Source organism: Hyla sarda, chromosome 8 (genome assembly GCF_029499605.1).
Source record: "Hyla sarda isolate aHylSar1 chromosome 8, aHylSar1.hap1, whole genome shotgun sequence".
In the NCBI taxonomy this organism is placed as follows: Eukaryota; Metazoa; Chordata; class Amphibia; order Anura; family Hylidae; genus Hyla; species Hyla sarda.
This window is the reverse complement of record NC_079196.1, coordinates 178,302,689-178,319,087: the sequence shown is the minus strand read 5'-3', so window position 1 is coordinate 178,319,087 and position 16,399 is coordinate 178,302,689. Positions and strand designations below refer to the sequence as shown.

Below are 16,399 nucleotides of genomic sequence, written 5' to 3'. Positions count from 1 at the left end.
GCACGCCGGGCAGAGATCGGAACGGCATGTCTGCTGAAATCTTTCAGCAGGCATGCCGTGCAAATGCCGAGGGGGGGTCCCGGGACCCCCGCATGTCAGCGATCGCAGAAAATCGCATGTCAATTCAGACATGCGATTTTCTCCTATTCCGGGCTGATCGGGTCTCTGGTGACCCGATCACCCGGAAAATAGGGATGCTCGGACCTGTGAGTGACAGGCCCCAGCATCCTGCAAGGTAGGAGTGAGGTTGCAATGCTGCGATCTCCTCCCATCCCCTGCCATTGGTCAGAACTGATTCTGACCAATGGCAGAGCAGGATGGTGGGTTGCCATGGAAACCCCCCATTCTGCCCACCTCTGGATGTCAGTCAGAGCGGGGGGAGAACATGGAGGCCGGTACCTGGAGGAGAAGACTCGTGGGGCCCGGCAATGATTGCAGATATTCACCGGACATCCTTGCTCAGGTAGGGAATCGACTGTGGGGGGGGAGAAATTAAACTGAAAGTAAATTGATTTTTACTGTGACAAACACTAGGAAGGCCGACCTGCAACTCCCAGCATGCCCAGACAGCCTGGGCTGTCTGGGCATGCTGGGAGTTGTAGTTTTGCAACATCTGGAGGGTCACAGTTTGGGGACCACTGTTACAGTGGTGCCCAAACTGTAGCCCTCCAGATGTTGCCAAACTACAACTCTCAGCATGCCTAGACTGCCCAGGCATGCTGGGAGTTGTAGTTCTGTAACATCTGTCCCTTCAGACTTAGCAATTTTCATGACATTTTTGAAAATTGCTGCTCTACTTTGAAGCCATCTAATTTTTTCAAAAAGTAAAAATATGTCCATTTTATGATGCCAACATAAAGTGGACATATTGTATTTGTGAATAAAAATAAAATTTATTTGGAATATCCATTTTCCTTACAAGCAGAGAGCTTCAAAAGTTAGAAAAATGCTAGATTTTCAAAATTTTCATGAAATTTTTGAATTTTTCACAAAAAAAGGATGCAAGTAACACCGAAAATTTACCGCCAAAATAAAGTAGAATATGTCACGAAAAAACTATCTCAGAATCAGAATATTCGGTAAAAGCATCTTAGAGTTATTAATGCTTAAAGTGACGGTGGTCAGATGTGCAAAAAACCCTCTGGTCCTAAGGTGTAAAATGGCCTGGTCCTTAAGGGGTTAAGGAATTTGTCATGTGTACCCATAGACAAAGCATATGATCGCTCATAGTCGCAAATGAGGTTTAACAGGTTAAAAATTTCACATAGGGAAGGAATTTTAGGTGATCTCCAGTATCTAACTATCTGCAGTTTGACTGCCACAAAGAGGTGTCCAAGAGGGTGACGCAATTCTGGGGGAATCAAATTAAGATCCATAAGTAGAAGAACAGTCTCTGGGCGCAAAGTGACTGGAGATTGCAGCAGCTTGTTGGTCAATAAACTTATATCCCTCCAGAGCCCCTCAAGGCGGGGGCACTCCCATAGGGTGTGAAGCAGAGTGCCCACCCCACCACATCCCCGCCAGCACAGGTTCGAGCATGAGGGATCTAGTACGTGTAATCTAGAGGGCGTGTAATACCATCTATAGATCGTCTTAGCAACTGCTTCTTGATGGTTGGTAGATCTGAACATTTTACGTGCTTGGTCTATAGCACAAGACCATTGTTCCAATGAAAATACTTCCCCCAAATCAGATTCCCACTTTAACATGTAATGGTGTTTAGAGATAGTAGTTTTATCATCTAGAATATTATAGAAGTTAATTCCTTTCTTAGAGTCACCATTGAGGAATGTAAGTATGTCTCTCGGGATCGGATGGTGCGAGGAGAAATCAGTAGGCTACGTAACTGTAGACTTTTAAAAAACTCCCTGTGGGGTATGTGGTATGTAGCATGGAGGGTCTGGAAATGGACATCCCCTTCTGAGCATAACAGATCTTGAGCATTAAATATACCATAGGATTCCCTGTTCTGGATATGTAGATATGGGATTAGGCACTCTAGGTAGTCTAAGGTATAATGCTTGAGAGGGCAAGGTATGCTATACAACTTTTGTTGTAGGGCGCATTTCCAGGCTTTATCAGAAGATGTTATGGACACCAAATGTGATGCAGGGGGATGCTTTCCCCTTAGTTGTAAAAACATTCGGGATCTCAGTGAGATAGGAAGTGAGGAGTGGGTCTCCACCTCCACCCACAGCTTTTCCGTATTCTTGGACCACCAATGAGTCAACTGATCTAGTAAGCATGCCATATGGTAATCCTCTAAGTGAGGGAGACTAAGACCACCCCCCTTTTGTGCAATGTCATAATGTGCTTAGCTATTCTGGACTTTCTCTTCTACCAAATAAATTGCGAAAGCTGGTGATTAAGAGCAGTGAGGTCGTTTTTAGGTAAGATGATCGGAATAGTCCGAAACAAATATAGTAGCTTTCGGAGTAACATCATCTTAAATGTAGAGAGCCTACCAAACCAAGAAGGAACGGATTTGGAGTAATCTTGCATGGAGTTGATCAGTGATTTAGAGAGCGGTATAAAGTTGTCATGGAACAATTTGGTAGTATGGTACGAAAGACGTATACCTAAATACGCCAGAGAGGAGGTTTGCCAGTCTAGTGGAAATTTATTACGTAGCGAGGCAATTAGTAAGGGATTCAGAGAAATAGGCATAATCTGTGATTTGGACGTGTTTAATTTGTAATAAGAAATAGCACTAAACCTCTCTATAGTATTGAATAGGTGTTGTAGTGAATTTTGAACGTCCGTTAAAGTTAATAACACGTCGTCAGCAAATAACGCCAACTTATGTTCAGTTGGACCTACCAGGATTCCCCTAATGCTCTTGTTTAATCTAATGGCTTGGGCTAAGGGTTCGATAGAGAGAATGAACAACAGAGGGGAAAAGAGGCAGCCCTGCCGCGTTCCATTCCACAGGGTGAACTGGTTAGACAGGGCTCCATTGGTGAATACCCGTGCTGCCAGATTGGAGTACAGGGCTTCAATTGCGGACATAATGGAGCCAGATATACCGTATGAACGGAGTACTGTGAAAGCATATCGCCAGTTCACCCTGTCGAAGGCTTTTTCGGCGTCGAGTGTCAGGAAAGCAGACGGCACTTTATAATGCTTGCAATGCTGGAGCAGAGAAATCACCCTTCGGGTATTATCGGGAGCTTGCCGACCATGTGTGAAGCCTACTTGGTCTCTGTTTATTAATTGGGGAATGATTGGCTGTAATCGGGCCACAAGTATTTTTGCATTTATCTTAACGTCACCGTTTGATAAGGAAATAGGACGAAAATTAGAGGCTAAGTCTGTGGATTTCCCTGGTTTGGGAATATTTGTGATAAAGGCAGTCAACATTTCTTGGGGCAGACTTCCCGACTCCATCGCTCCACCAAACACCTTCAGCATGTGTGGGACCAAAACGTCCCTAAATTTACGGTAGTACTCGTTCGGAAGACCATCAGGGCCTGGAGTTTTATTCAATGGCAGCAAATTTATTGCCTTTAAAATTTCTGCTGGGGTGATGGGCAAGTTGAGGGAGTCGAGCATGGGTTTAGTAACCTGCGGTAGGTTTAAGATTGACAGGAAGTCATCTATGGCTTCCTGTGTGGGTTGAGGGGTATCCTCATCTGTGTGTAGATTATATAATTTCGTGTAATAATCGCGAAAAGCATTTGCAATATCTCTAGGAGATAGGACTGTTTTCCCCGATATCGGATGGGTCATGGAGGCAATACGCTGTTTAATATGGGCTGGTTTTATTCTCCTCGCCAAAAAGGCGCCCGGCTTATTATCCTGTGAATAATATGCTCATCTATTTTTTTTAAAGCTCTTTTCGCATTGATACAGCAGAAGCTTATGGAGCTGTAGACGCTTGTTTAGTAAGTCCGTCAGAGTTTGCTGGGAAGGCACTTCTTTATGGATAGCCTCAAGTGCAGCAATGCAATTGATAGCTTCAGTAATGAGGGCAGTACGTTGTCATTTAAGGAAAGATCCCAACTGAATGAAAGTGCCCCTAATAACAGACTTATGGGCTAGCCAGAGAGTGTCAGGACTAATGTCTAGAGTGTCGTTTAACTCAAAGTAATCAGTTAAAGGACATCTGCAGTGCTGGGCAAAAAAACTTTTTTTTACCTCATTTAATAGGTCTTTGAAAGACCTTTCCAACGATGTCTCCCCCATCAAAATTGGCCCAGTCTTTCTCCCGTTATCAGCACACGAATTACGGAGGAGAAGTGAAAATAAAACTACATCTCCCATCATGCCTTGTGCTTACTTCCTGTAAGCTGCTGCCCTCCCCCTGTTCTATCCCCCCGAGCAAATTATTATATTGTAACGCCCACATCTCCCTTCCCTATGCATACACCCTCCCCATGCTGCTCCTGTCCAGTGATGAAGCAGCTGCCTCCGTGCTCACTGTAGTGTGGAGAGTGGAGAGTGAAAGGAAAAATGGTAAAAAAAACATAATTGTTTGTCTATAAAACTGTCCTGATAGGGGTCCCTCCATCTTTTTCACAACTACAACTCCAAGCATGCCCAGTTATTTTATATGCTGTTCGGGCATGCTGGGAATTCCAGTGGTGCCTCCAGCTGTTGCAAGACTACAAATCCCAGCATGCCCTGTCAGCTTTCTGCTGTATGTGCATGCTTGGAGTTGCAGAGGTGACTCCAGCTGTTGTAAGACTATACATCCAAGCATGCCGTGACAGCTTTCTGCTGTTTGAGTGTATAAAGGAGTTGTAGTTCACCAACACCTCTACTGTATCAGGAGACTCCTGGGAGATGTAGTTCACCAACACCTCTATTGTATCTCTGTAGTCTCCTGGGAGTTGTAGTTCACCAACACCTCTATTGTACCTCTGTAGTCTCCTGGGAGTTGTAGTTCCCCAACACCTCTATTGTATCTCTGTAGTCTCCTGGGTGTTGTAGTTCACCAACACCTATATTGTATCTCTGTAGTCTCCTGGGGGTTGTAGTTCATCAACACCTATATTGTATCTCTGTAGTCTCCTGGGAGTTGTAGTTCACCAACACCTCTATTGTACCTCTGTAGTCTCCTGGGTGTTGTAGTTCACCAACACCTATATTGTATCTCTGTAGTCTCCTGGGTGTTGTAGTTCACCAACACCTGTATTGTATCTCTGTAGTCTCCTGGGAGTTGTAGTTCACCAACACCTCTATTGTATCTCTGTAGTTTCCTGGGGGTTGTAGTTCACCAACACCTCTATTGTATCTCTGTAATCTCCTGGGAGTTGTAGTTCATACACCAGTGTTTCCCAACCAGGGTGCCTCCAGATGTTGCAAAACTACTACTCCCAGCATTCCCTGGTTGGGAAACACTGGCATACACACACACATAACAGGGACTACAACTCCCAGCATGTGTCATTCAGTAGTCCCCCCCCCACCCCCATCTCACACACAGAATCATCTCCAGTATGATATTTATTCCCTGTATACACCACCAGCCCGTGCAGTGTAATATGTCTCCTCCACACACACGTCCTCCCCTCCCTGCTCTGTGGTTTGCTCTGTGTTTTCCCCCATGAAAACTTGAATCCTCCCGGTGATAAGTGAGGTCCTATGTAGACAGAGCAGGGGAGGGGGGAGGAGCTGTGGACGTCCTCATTCTCCCCCTGCTTGAATCTTACAGATAGGGGCGTTTCTGAGGATGAGCCTATGGCTGCCTCAGAAAGCACCCGCTCATGCATATGCATAAGCAGGGAGGAGCTGACAGAGGCTAGGGGGAGCACAAACACTGCTGGGAGGAAGAGATCTCCGTCCCCAAGATGGCGGCTGCAATGTAATGAATAGGGGACGGACGCAGGACTACTGGGCTATGCTGGCAACTCTAATATCTCAGAAACGGCTGCATATAGGTAAATAGAACTAATTGACTGAATTGTATAACTTTTGTTTGGGGAACATTTGGGCAGGGATTTTTGACCACTACAGTTGTCCTTTAAGGCAGACTCAATTTTTTTGGAGTGCTCAGTGTGTGCTATTATGTGACTGTTAGCCCTCCATACAAAGTCACTGTGTTTTGGGGAGGTTTCAGAGAGGGTTAACAGAACGGGAGCGTGATCACTCCCAGTGATCGTGCCTATCATGGAATTAAGAGTAACGTCAATTAAAGATCTACTAATCAGTATCATGTCAATTCTTGAGTAAGAATGATGTCTAGGGGAGAAGTACGAGTAGTCCCTCTCAGTAGCATGCTGCAATCTCCAAACATCAAATAGATCCTGGTCTCCAATTACATTTTTAAGATAAAAGGCTCTACCAGATGCTTGGTCAGAGAGGTCCAGAGCAGGGTCTGAGACCGAATTAAAGTCACCACAAACTACAACCTCACCTCTCCTGTGCACGTCAATGAGCTTGAAGATTTTCCTCAGGAAGCGATTTTGTCTGAAATTAGGAGCATACAAGTTAACAATTGTGTACTCAACACCATCTACTGAACAGGTTATTAGAATATATCTACTCTGTGGATCAATGATTTGCGAGGTGATCTGAAAAGCAACATTATCCCTTATAGCTATCATAACCCCTGTCTTCTTTGTAGTATAGGTGGTGTATATGATATGTGGGTATTTTCTGTGGTGAAAACTGAGGAGTATTAGAGGAGGAAAGGTGTGTTTCTTGTATACCAGCAATGGTTGCATTACACCTTTCCAACTCCCTCCAAAGAAACTGCCTCTTGTACGGACTGTTAAGCCCATTCACATTAAGAGAAACTATGTCAATCCCCATTTTGCAATTCAGATATGAATAGTCAATTTACTAACTAGCTATGGATAGTTAAAAACCCGACCGACGCCAACTGGCATCGGACGGGGATGTCACACCAGTTAAGGATCAAGTGAGTACAATGTTAAAATGCAATCAGTAATACAAACAGTTAAAAGTGAAAATAGAGCAAAATAAAGGTAGAAAAAAACAGGGAAAAGTCAATCAGGACAACTTGGCGGCAAAAGTACCAGACAAAAATACCAGCTCTGGGAAAGCGTGGGGTACAAAAGACAATCAATAAAGCAAACAGGTATTACTGCACTGCACCAAGTGCTCATCAGGAACTCAGCCATCAGGGTCCATGAGGTCATCAGGTAGGCCGGCTCTTATCGGCTGGGGATCCGAAGGCAAGTTACTAGTGTGCTCATCATCTAGAAGGCCCTGGAAAACAGAATGTCCATACCTTCATCAACACAGGCAAAAGCAAAAGTCTTTCCCTGTCTCGCAACCAGCAATTTAGTAGGAAATCCCCATCGGTAGGGGACCTTGAGATCTCTGAGTAGCCTTGTCAGGGGGCCAAAATCTCTCCTGGCTTGCAGAGTTGCCGCGGATAAATCCGCATACATTTTAATATCCACGTATGGCTCAGGGAGTGATGTATGTCTCCTGGAATACTGTAGCAGCTTGTCCTTTGTCTGAAAGAACATGAATCGTGCTAATACATCCCTCGGTAGATCATCTGGCAGAGCACGCGGTTTGGGCACCTTGTGTGCGCGATCAATGCTATATTCATATACGTCCATATCAGGTAACAGGCTTTTAGTAAGTACTTTGACAAACTGCATAAGTTGAGATCCAGTCACAGACTCGGGAATGCCGCGAAATTTAACATTATTAAGGCGATTCCGGTCAATCTATGAGCTTAGCTTGCAGCGCTGACACTTTATCCTCCAAGTTATCATGAGCATTTGCCAGGACATTATGAGTTTCGGCAAAGGCCGCCATGTTATGTTCAGTATGTGCCATTTTCTGCTCCAGCACCTGCACTGACGATCTTAAGGGATGTATGATTTGACTCAAGTCCTTATGGAGGGAGTTGCGGAACATCAGGAGCATTTCTTTTAGTGTTGTATCTGACACTACAGTATCCGACGTAGGATATGTTGTAAAGAGATCAGGGTCTGACTGTACTGCTGGATCTGAGGGTGACTGTGAATTAGAGTTAACAATATCATCTGGGGGATGCAGTCTAGGGCGTTGCTTCAGCGGGCCAACTTGGGGCGAGTTAGAAAGACGGGGCCCCGTGTCTGCAGCGCAATTCCCCTCTGCTGGCTTTCCTCGGGCCTTATTAGAATGGCCGCCCCCTTCCCGTGTATTTGACTCACCGGGCGGCAGCGCAGGTAAGTTGTCTGGGGAGCTCCAGTGCTCAGGAACCTCAAAGGAAAGCCTGTGATTGAGCCTCTGGAGTGCCGGTCTGTCAGGTCGCACTGGCGTTGTGTCTGCAGGACCGCAGAAGTCTGTCCCTCCAGAAGCTCCTGTCGGCAGCGTGTTCTGATGAGAGCGCACCGTGGCGCCATCTTTGCTGTATCTCCGGTGCTGAGGGCCAGCCGAGAAGAAGTGCTGTAGCGGCTTGAAATGGCCCGTTTTGGAGTTCCATTTTCTGCCCGAGGTAGCCATAATGTTCATCCACAAGAATAGGGCAGCTGTGAGTCGCTAGTGGCAGATGAGGATGCTAGTAAAGGGTGCTTATGCAGGAGCGCTCTGTTCAAGCAGCCATCTCGGTCAGAGTCCAAGCCACCTTAAAATGATATTCTTGTATGATTTTTTTTTTTTCTATATTATGCTATGGGGATTTAAAAATAAAAAAGGTGCACTCACCTTCCCCCGATCCTCCACATCTGGCACTCCTGGTCCCCTGTCTTCTCAGCTACTTCCTGTTACTGATGATGTGCCATTCCTGCAGAAACTGCCTGCTCTGCCAATAACTGGTGGCAGTGGCGTCCCATTGATTGGCGGTGTGGGCAGGTTCCACTGAGATGTCTCGTCTCAGAAGCAGAAACTGAAAGGTGCTGGATCAGGAGCTGCAGTGGTGTTATGGTCAAGGTGTGACACTATTTTTTTCCATTGTATTATGGTATCATTGGCAATATTGGTCTTGGTTTAGTATGTCTTGTTCAATAATAGAATAGTCAATCACTTGTTATTTAATAAGTATATGTGTATATGGGATACATGTCTTGTGAAAACCCTAATAACACACATAGCACACCATGTTTTGAATTTACTTAATTTGTGATGCATTTTTGGTATATTATTTCAACATTTAAGACCCCACTTTTAGTTTTGTCCAGGACTACACTTTGTCTAAAATTGTCATAGGTGTCCACCCATTTTTACAATTGTCACTATTCCCCCAAATATAATGATTCTACTTTGCTGCAGTTTTTCTTCTGGCATAATGATATTGATAGTTCCCTGTATTACACAATGCATTTTTATTTTATTTTATTTTTTCAGATTTTAATTACAATAATAAAAACGTATCTTTTTACAGTGAGCACCAGTGAGGTCCTGCTATCTCCAGACAGAGACCAGTGTGATCGAGCAGGTAAAGTCATTTATAAACATACTTCATTTACTAGTATGGCACCTATGAATAGAGTGAATGTAGAATTTCAGACTAGATGGAGGTAGTTGTCCCTTGGGTGCAATAGCTTGTAGTGTCACTGGTAGCAGGGGGGTCTGGCCCGCCCCACACTTCTCTAGCCAGACTCCCCTGGTTCCAGTCCTCTGGGTAGAGAGGGTTGGACTAAGACTTGCAGAAATTGATTCTAACCTGTGAAAAAGAGATTCAATCAGGGAAAGACTGCACAGTGCCACAAGGCCTAGTGTAGGCTTCTATGAGAAACCATGTGGGTGAGTTATGTGACCAATATTCCACTTATCCAGTAATGGAAGCAAAGAAAGCAAATGTTAACCCTTATACATCTATAATACCTTAGTGTATTGTGTAATGGCAGCATAATAAATAAAATGTCAATGTTTACAAGTAAAACTCTAAACCCAGATACAGACTTACAGCCACACAACAACCTTGTACTTTAGTAGCTTAGACACAGGAACCGGGACACTGAACTAGAATATTGGGCTACATTTGTCAACAGGGTAATAAAATGAAACTTTACAAAGGAAAAGCAGGTTGTTTAAACCCTTAAGGGCTAGGTCTATTTCACTGTTGAAGAAGATATCTCAGCTCATTTTGCACAGTTAAATAGTTGTAAACTTCATATATTGCTTGAGTTTAAGGTGTACTCCGGTGGAAAACCATTCTTTTTCTAATCAACTGGTGCCAGAAAGATAAACAGATTTGTAAATTACTTCTATATAAAAATCTTACTTATTAAAAACTTATCAATAGTGATGAGCGGCATTGGCCATATTCGAATTTGCGATATTTCGCAAATATATAAACAAATATTCATCCTATATTTGCGAATTTCATGTATTCGTTATATTCGCATATATGAATATTCACATATTCGAGGAAGAAAACAGTGAGGGGGAGGGAAACGTTACTATTGGTTGCTAGGGATGTTGTTGATAACCTCTGACAAGTGTATGTGCATCATTCTAATTGGCCCACAAGTGAAAAGAAGGAATATGTGAATATTCACATATGCAAATATGCGCATATGCAGGGAAAAGTGAATGTTCGTAATTTCGAATATATAGCAAATATATTCGTGAATTCGAAATGCGAATATTCTAACCCAACACTACTTATCAGCTCCTGTATGGTCCAGAGAAAGCTGTAGTTCTTTCCAGTCTGACCACAGTGCTCTCTGCTGACACCTCTGTCTATGTCATGAACTGTCCAGAGCAGGAGAGGATTGCTATGGGGATTTTCTCCTGCTCTTGACAGTTCTTGACATGGATAGAGGTGTCAGCAGAAAGCACTGTGGTCAGACAGAAAGGAAATTCAAAAAGAAAAGAACTTCCTCTGGAGATTACAGCAGCTGATAAGTACTGGAATAGAAGTCATTTACAAATTTGTTTAACTTTTTGACACCAGTTGATTTAAACAAATGTGTTTTTCACCGAAGTACCCCTTTAATGCTGCTTGCCAAACTTAACAATAATATTATCTTTTTACTTTATAACCATGCCCTAGATACTCAAGTGCCACAGTCTGGCATGCCTTCTTTACTTGCATAACCTCCCAACCCTTTCTTGATTGAGGTAAAGAACCTTGTACATTAGTCAAGGTGAGTTAGTTGTTTGCTGTAAGCAAAGAAACATGCCAGACTGGGACACAAACAACTCTGCCCCGCCTGACATTTGGATGAAAAATTGAAACGATGATTTGATTGGTGGACAACAGTATCTGCAACTTTCAACAGAAAATACAGCTAACGGATTCCAGAATTTTCATAAAGTTGTGTTCCAAGCGCCATAACTGTGGCAATATAATTTTTTTTTATTTTTTACAGGGTGTGTTTTTTCAATTGTAGTACCTAGGGATACATATAACTATTAAGTATGTTTTATTTCATTTATTTTTTTAGAAGGGAAATGAAAAAGGGAAATTCCAATATATATATTTTTTGCATTTGTTTTTGTATGCTGCATAAATACCATGATACCTTTAGTTAATGTTTTTTACGTTTTTTTTTATTTTTCTTACTGCCACTAACTGTAATATATAGTGTTGAGCGGCATAGGCCATATTCGAATTCGCGAATATTCGCGAATATATGGACGAATATTCGTCATATATTCGCGAATATTCGCATATTCGTTATATTCTCGTTTTATTTTCGCATATGCGGATATTCGCGTATGCGAAAATTAGCATATGTGAATATTAGCAAATACAAAATTAGCATACGCGCAAATTCGCATATGCGAAAATTAGCATATGCGAATTTTCTCATATGCGAATTTTCACACGCCAGTCTCACACAGTAGTATTAGAGCCTTCTTTACACCACACGAGCTGGAAGCAGAGAGGGATGATCACTGTGATGTGTACTGTGAAGAAAAAAAAAAAAGAAAAAAAAAAAAAACGAATATTCGTAATTACGAATATATAGCGCTATATTCGCGAAATTCGCGAATTCGCGAATATGCGATATTCGCGAATAATATTCGAATTGCGAATATTCGCGAGCAACACTAGTAATATATACAAGTCTATGGGAGGGGGCGTGACGGCTTGCATTGAGGAGGCTTGCATAGACTTGCATTGAGGGGGTGGGGCTTGATATCATGAGGTGATGGGGCTATGACGTCACAAGCTGCCGGTGTTGGCTCTATCATTCGGAACAGTTTGTTCCAAACGCTGAGCAGCAAAGTACCCCTTTAAGTGTCTGGGGACATTCATCAGCTTCAAACCATATAATACATATAGTAAATATATGTTTTTATTTTATATATTCTATGTGTTAAAGGTGTTTGCCCAAAGATTGAATGTGGGACCTTAGAAATAAAAATAACTCTACTTGTAAATGAGCTCCAGGCCATGAATGTGGACATAGAAAACATCCACCTGTTAGACAGAAAATGCCGGGGATTACTCAACAATGGGGGCATTTTGTCTATAACAATGAAGACTCAGGAAGGTGTGTGCGGGACTGTGCTTACTGTAAGTAATTTACACAGGTATACATGTTTCTTGCATGCATATTCAGTCTGCATGTCCATATCACATATTACAATGCATCACTATGACACATCAAAGCTGCACGCTTCACTTGGATTTTGAGTGGAAGGCCCTATGAAAGTAAATTAAAAGGAAAACAGTAGAGCACTCAAGTTTAATATATTATTTTCTGGTGTATCTTGTAATGATATAAAATGTTTATTTAGGTTATTACACTATATATCTTTACTATAGCACCTGCTTTGGATTACTAGTGTGGGACTAGCCCACCAGCAATTTAGAGACATTATACACTTTTTTTTATTTTTTTATTTTTTTATACCGAAACAGCCTGTAATGCAGGGTCACGTTCAGTTACATGCTGGTTTTATACAACACCTTTTTTCAGAAGGTTAATATCAGGAGGGTAATATCAGGGGGTATCTGGAGATTTAAATTTATATATATATATATATATATATATATATATATATGGCATGTATAACCTTGCCTTTTTTCATAAAAAAAAATAAAAAATCTTTTTGTAAATAAGATTTTTCTTTGACATCCATTGCTGTCTAATGCTGATTCGAGAAAACAATCATAACATTTAGAGTTTTTTGTGTCAAAGGTTCCTTCCCTGCTTTTTTTTTTTTTATCTGAAGAATTGACAAGAACCTTTTTGCATGGAATGGATGAAGGTTGTCATAAAGCAAATAAGAGTGGCTTTGGCTTTCCTGGATTATTTTCAGAGCAATGCATCTCTACATCCTATTTTATGCAAACTAAATTTATTAGTAAAAAAAAAACAACATATTCATCTTGTTTTGTGCAGACAAATGCAGTAAACTGTTCTTCAGACCCGGAACATGAAATAAAAACATTATCAACTAAACCATCTACAGTTTCAGATGACTCACAAATGGGCTGCTCATATTATATATAATTTGCTGTTCCAAAGCTGCAAGGACCAGATGGGGAAATGGCGTGCCCATCGCTGTATCTTCGATTTAATTGTACAATTTGTTACCAAACATTAAACACTTATTACCAAGTATCAGTTCTAATGTGTTCTACACATATTTTACATATTCACTGCTTTTTCTCACAGTTTGCAGAAACTGCCCTATCACCTGGATACGTTCTTGTTTCTGGATCCGGGTATATAGGCTTTCAAGATCTACTGTGGCAAGTTAAAAGTGAGATTTTCACTGAAAGTTGTCCAAGATTTAAAAGAAACTAGAATTGTCCTTTAAGTAGGATGGGACATTACACAGTAAAGGTCCCAATAACCTGTCAAGGTATTTTAACAGGGAACCAGACCTGACCCTATCCACAAGAAGTCTTCCAGGCAGGGGTGTGAGACTCTTTTCTGTACTGCTTGTGGCAAGCTTTTTATTATGAAGGAATTAAAGTACATTTTTTTATAGGCGCGTGCCAAATATATTTTTTTTACATACCTACGTTCAGATTTATGTTATTTCAGTAAAGGTTAATAGAAGGTGTGTCGAGACAGTGCTACCTGCTACAATCTGTATTTGGAGCATAAAAGCAAGACCTGGCTTAGAGAAGATTAATCTGGTTTTGTTAAATTTACCCAAGAACTCTTTTTTTTTTTCTCTTTTTTTTTCTTTCATCCAGATAATTAAAGGTTGCTTTAGAAACAATGACAGTGACCGATAAAAAAAGATGTCATAGCATATCGCAAAATATCCATACTGTGTGAGATGGAAGTCCAGTGTTCATAGCTAAATGGATCTTTTCTATTCTAATATGTCATTATTACTAGAAGTACACTACTAAAGATGAATTTATACAGTTCCTATTAATGATAAATCTATCGTTATTAAAATCTTAAAACATATGAAAAGTTTATTATTAGTTAATTATTAGTTATTAGACTTCTTTACAGAGAAATGGACTGATCTCTTCTCCGATGTGGGGTGGAGGTGGAGTACAAGACCGTCTGCTTACCCGGCAAATAATTCTTTTGACATTTCTGATTGACATTTCAAAAGTTGTTTTAAATGAAAATAATGCTTTAAAGTGGATTCTCTAAGCTGGGGTATCTTCTCTAAGGTATTACCTGTCTTCACCCTTAAAGCATTACTTTTACTTAAAAAAAACTTTTGACCTGTCAAATAGACATAAGGATCTGGTTGTTCAGACCCCATCAATTGCTAGAGTGGGCCTGGAAGGGAAGTGCTTAGCCATGCACTTCTCCTGGCTCAATCTAGTGTTAAAGGGGTTGTGCGCTGCCCTGCCTTTCGGAGCTCCGCTCGCAGCATCCGGAAGTTCATTACTCCAAATGCTGTGTGCAGGCTTCCGTGTTCGCGGCCGCCCCCTCGTGACGTCATGCCCCCTTCCCATAGACCTGATGTCACGAGGGGGCGGCCACGAACACGGAAGCCCGCACACAGCGTTCAGAGTAATGAACTTCCGGACGCTGCGAGCGGAGCTCCGAAAGGTAGGGAAGCGCACAACCCCTTTAAGTGATGGTCTGAACACCCAGACCATGACCAATGTGTGACATGTCAGAATTTTTTTTTTTAAGTGACTTTAAGTCTTTTATGTCCGAACTGAAGAGTTAACTTTCCTGCAGGAGGATTCCCAGGTCACTATTCTGAGAACAGTCATGGTTTATCTATGGTAGTGCTAAAAGAGCTATGGTATGATCAGAAATTGAATTAGGGCTCCTACAAAGAGGTATATCAGAATGTTAAAAGTCAGAGAACAACACAAGAGCATAGTCAGAAGCATAGCTAAAGCCAGAAATAGCATTTCATGTACCAGGAAGACCTTTTGAGAGATATGGACAAGGCAGACGCATGGTAACAACTAGGGTCAAAACTAAAGACAATAACTATGTCCTAAAACAGAAACCAGGAACAGAATAAACTTATGCTTGTAATGTAGCTTTTAATTGAGGTGTGGAAAGAGCCATATTAAACTGATCTGATTTTTGTCCGCTTTTAAAACATTTATAGTTTCTACCCACACACACACACACACCACAGACTGTTCAGTGCCTAAAAGCTTTCTGCTTTCTACAGGGTTAAGTAATATTGCCACAATCTAGTTGAATTGGGCACTTTCTGTCTTGTAAATATTTCATTATGTTAATTTTCCAATTTTAATTAAAAACTGTTTCCATATTTAAGAATATTAATTTAGCATTATTTATTTTTACTTTTATTATAGACATCGGAGACAGAAGCAACATATAGGAACACTGTTTTCCTGCCACCGAATCCAGCTGCGATTATTGTTCGAGAAATACTCAACATCAATGTGGTCTGCACTTATCCTCTGTAGCAGATCGTAATGTCAGGAATATCTCAAAAACATGATAGAAAGTGAAAAAATGAAGAAGAGCTTTCTATTGTTACGAAGGGGCTTTTCCAGTTCAATAGAAATAAAAGTTCTGTGTTCAAAAGTTCTGCAAAATATATTTGTTGACATAGAATGGATAAACTCTTGATTATATTTTGAGCCTTACAACCTGTGATTTAGCTCCACTTCTTACCATTATTAATGTAATGAACTTCAGGCTAGTCAAAACAGAAGAGAAGTTTGTGCTCTTTCTGTATTAAAGGGTACTCCGCCGGTAAACCTTTTATCCCATATCCAGACTGTCACACCCCTCCCATAGACAATAATGGAGGAGGCGTGGCATGATGCCATGAACACAGAATCTCCAAGCTTTCGTTTTTCAGACGCTGCTGCTTGAATGGAGATTGTGGGGGTCCCCAGAGGCGGACCCCCGTGATCAGACATGTTATCCCCTATCCTTTGGATAGGGAATAAGATGTTTTCCGGAAGAGTACCCCTGTAAGCTCACAGAGGATTGTCAATACTGAATACAGTTGTAACACAATGAGCACAAAAAACTAAGGTTCTCAACCTTTGGTACATATGCTTGGTACTTCCTTCTGCAGTGTGTGATTTTAGCCTTGGGGATACTTAGGCTACATTCACATCACGTTTATGACATATGGTTGCCGTATCAGTTTTTGGTTTCCC

The 16,399-nt window shown here is 41.6% G+C and overlaps 1 protein-coding gene across 3 annotated transcripts; it reads left to right on the top strand.

Annotated features, from left to right (window-relative positions):
• Positions 1 to 323: 323 nt before the first annotated feature.
• LOC130284274 (uromodulin-like) lies at positions 324 to 15,861 on the top strand. 3 transcript variants are annotated; one of them, XR_008846966.1, is made up of 4 exons: positions 324 to 463; positions 9,290 to 9,343; positions 12,186 to 12,379; positions 15,578 to 15,861. XR_008846966.1 is itself a non-coding variant. In XM_056534476.1 (4 exons), the coding sequence occupies exons 1-4, from the start codon at positions 5,810 to 5,812 to the stop codon at positions 15,689 to 15,691; spliced, it is 435 nt and encodes a 144-aa protein (XP_056390451.1). In that variant the 5' UTR covers positions 5,509 to 5,809; the 3' UTR covers positions 15,692 to 15,861. The 3 variants fall into 3 exon arrangements, 1 of the variants encoding a protein (XP_056390451.1); XM_056534476.1 differs by lacking the exon at positions 324 to 463 and adding an exon at positions 5,509 to 5,882; XR_008846965.1 differs by lacking the exon at positions 12,186 to 12,379.
• The last annotated feature ends 538 nt before the right edge of the window (positions 15,862 to 16,399 follow it).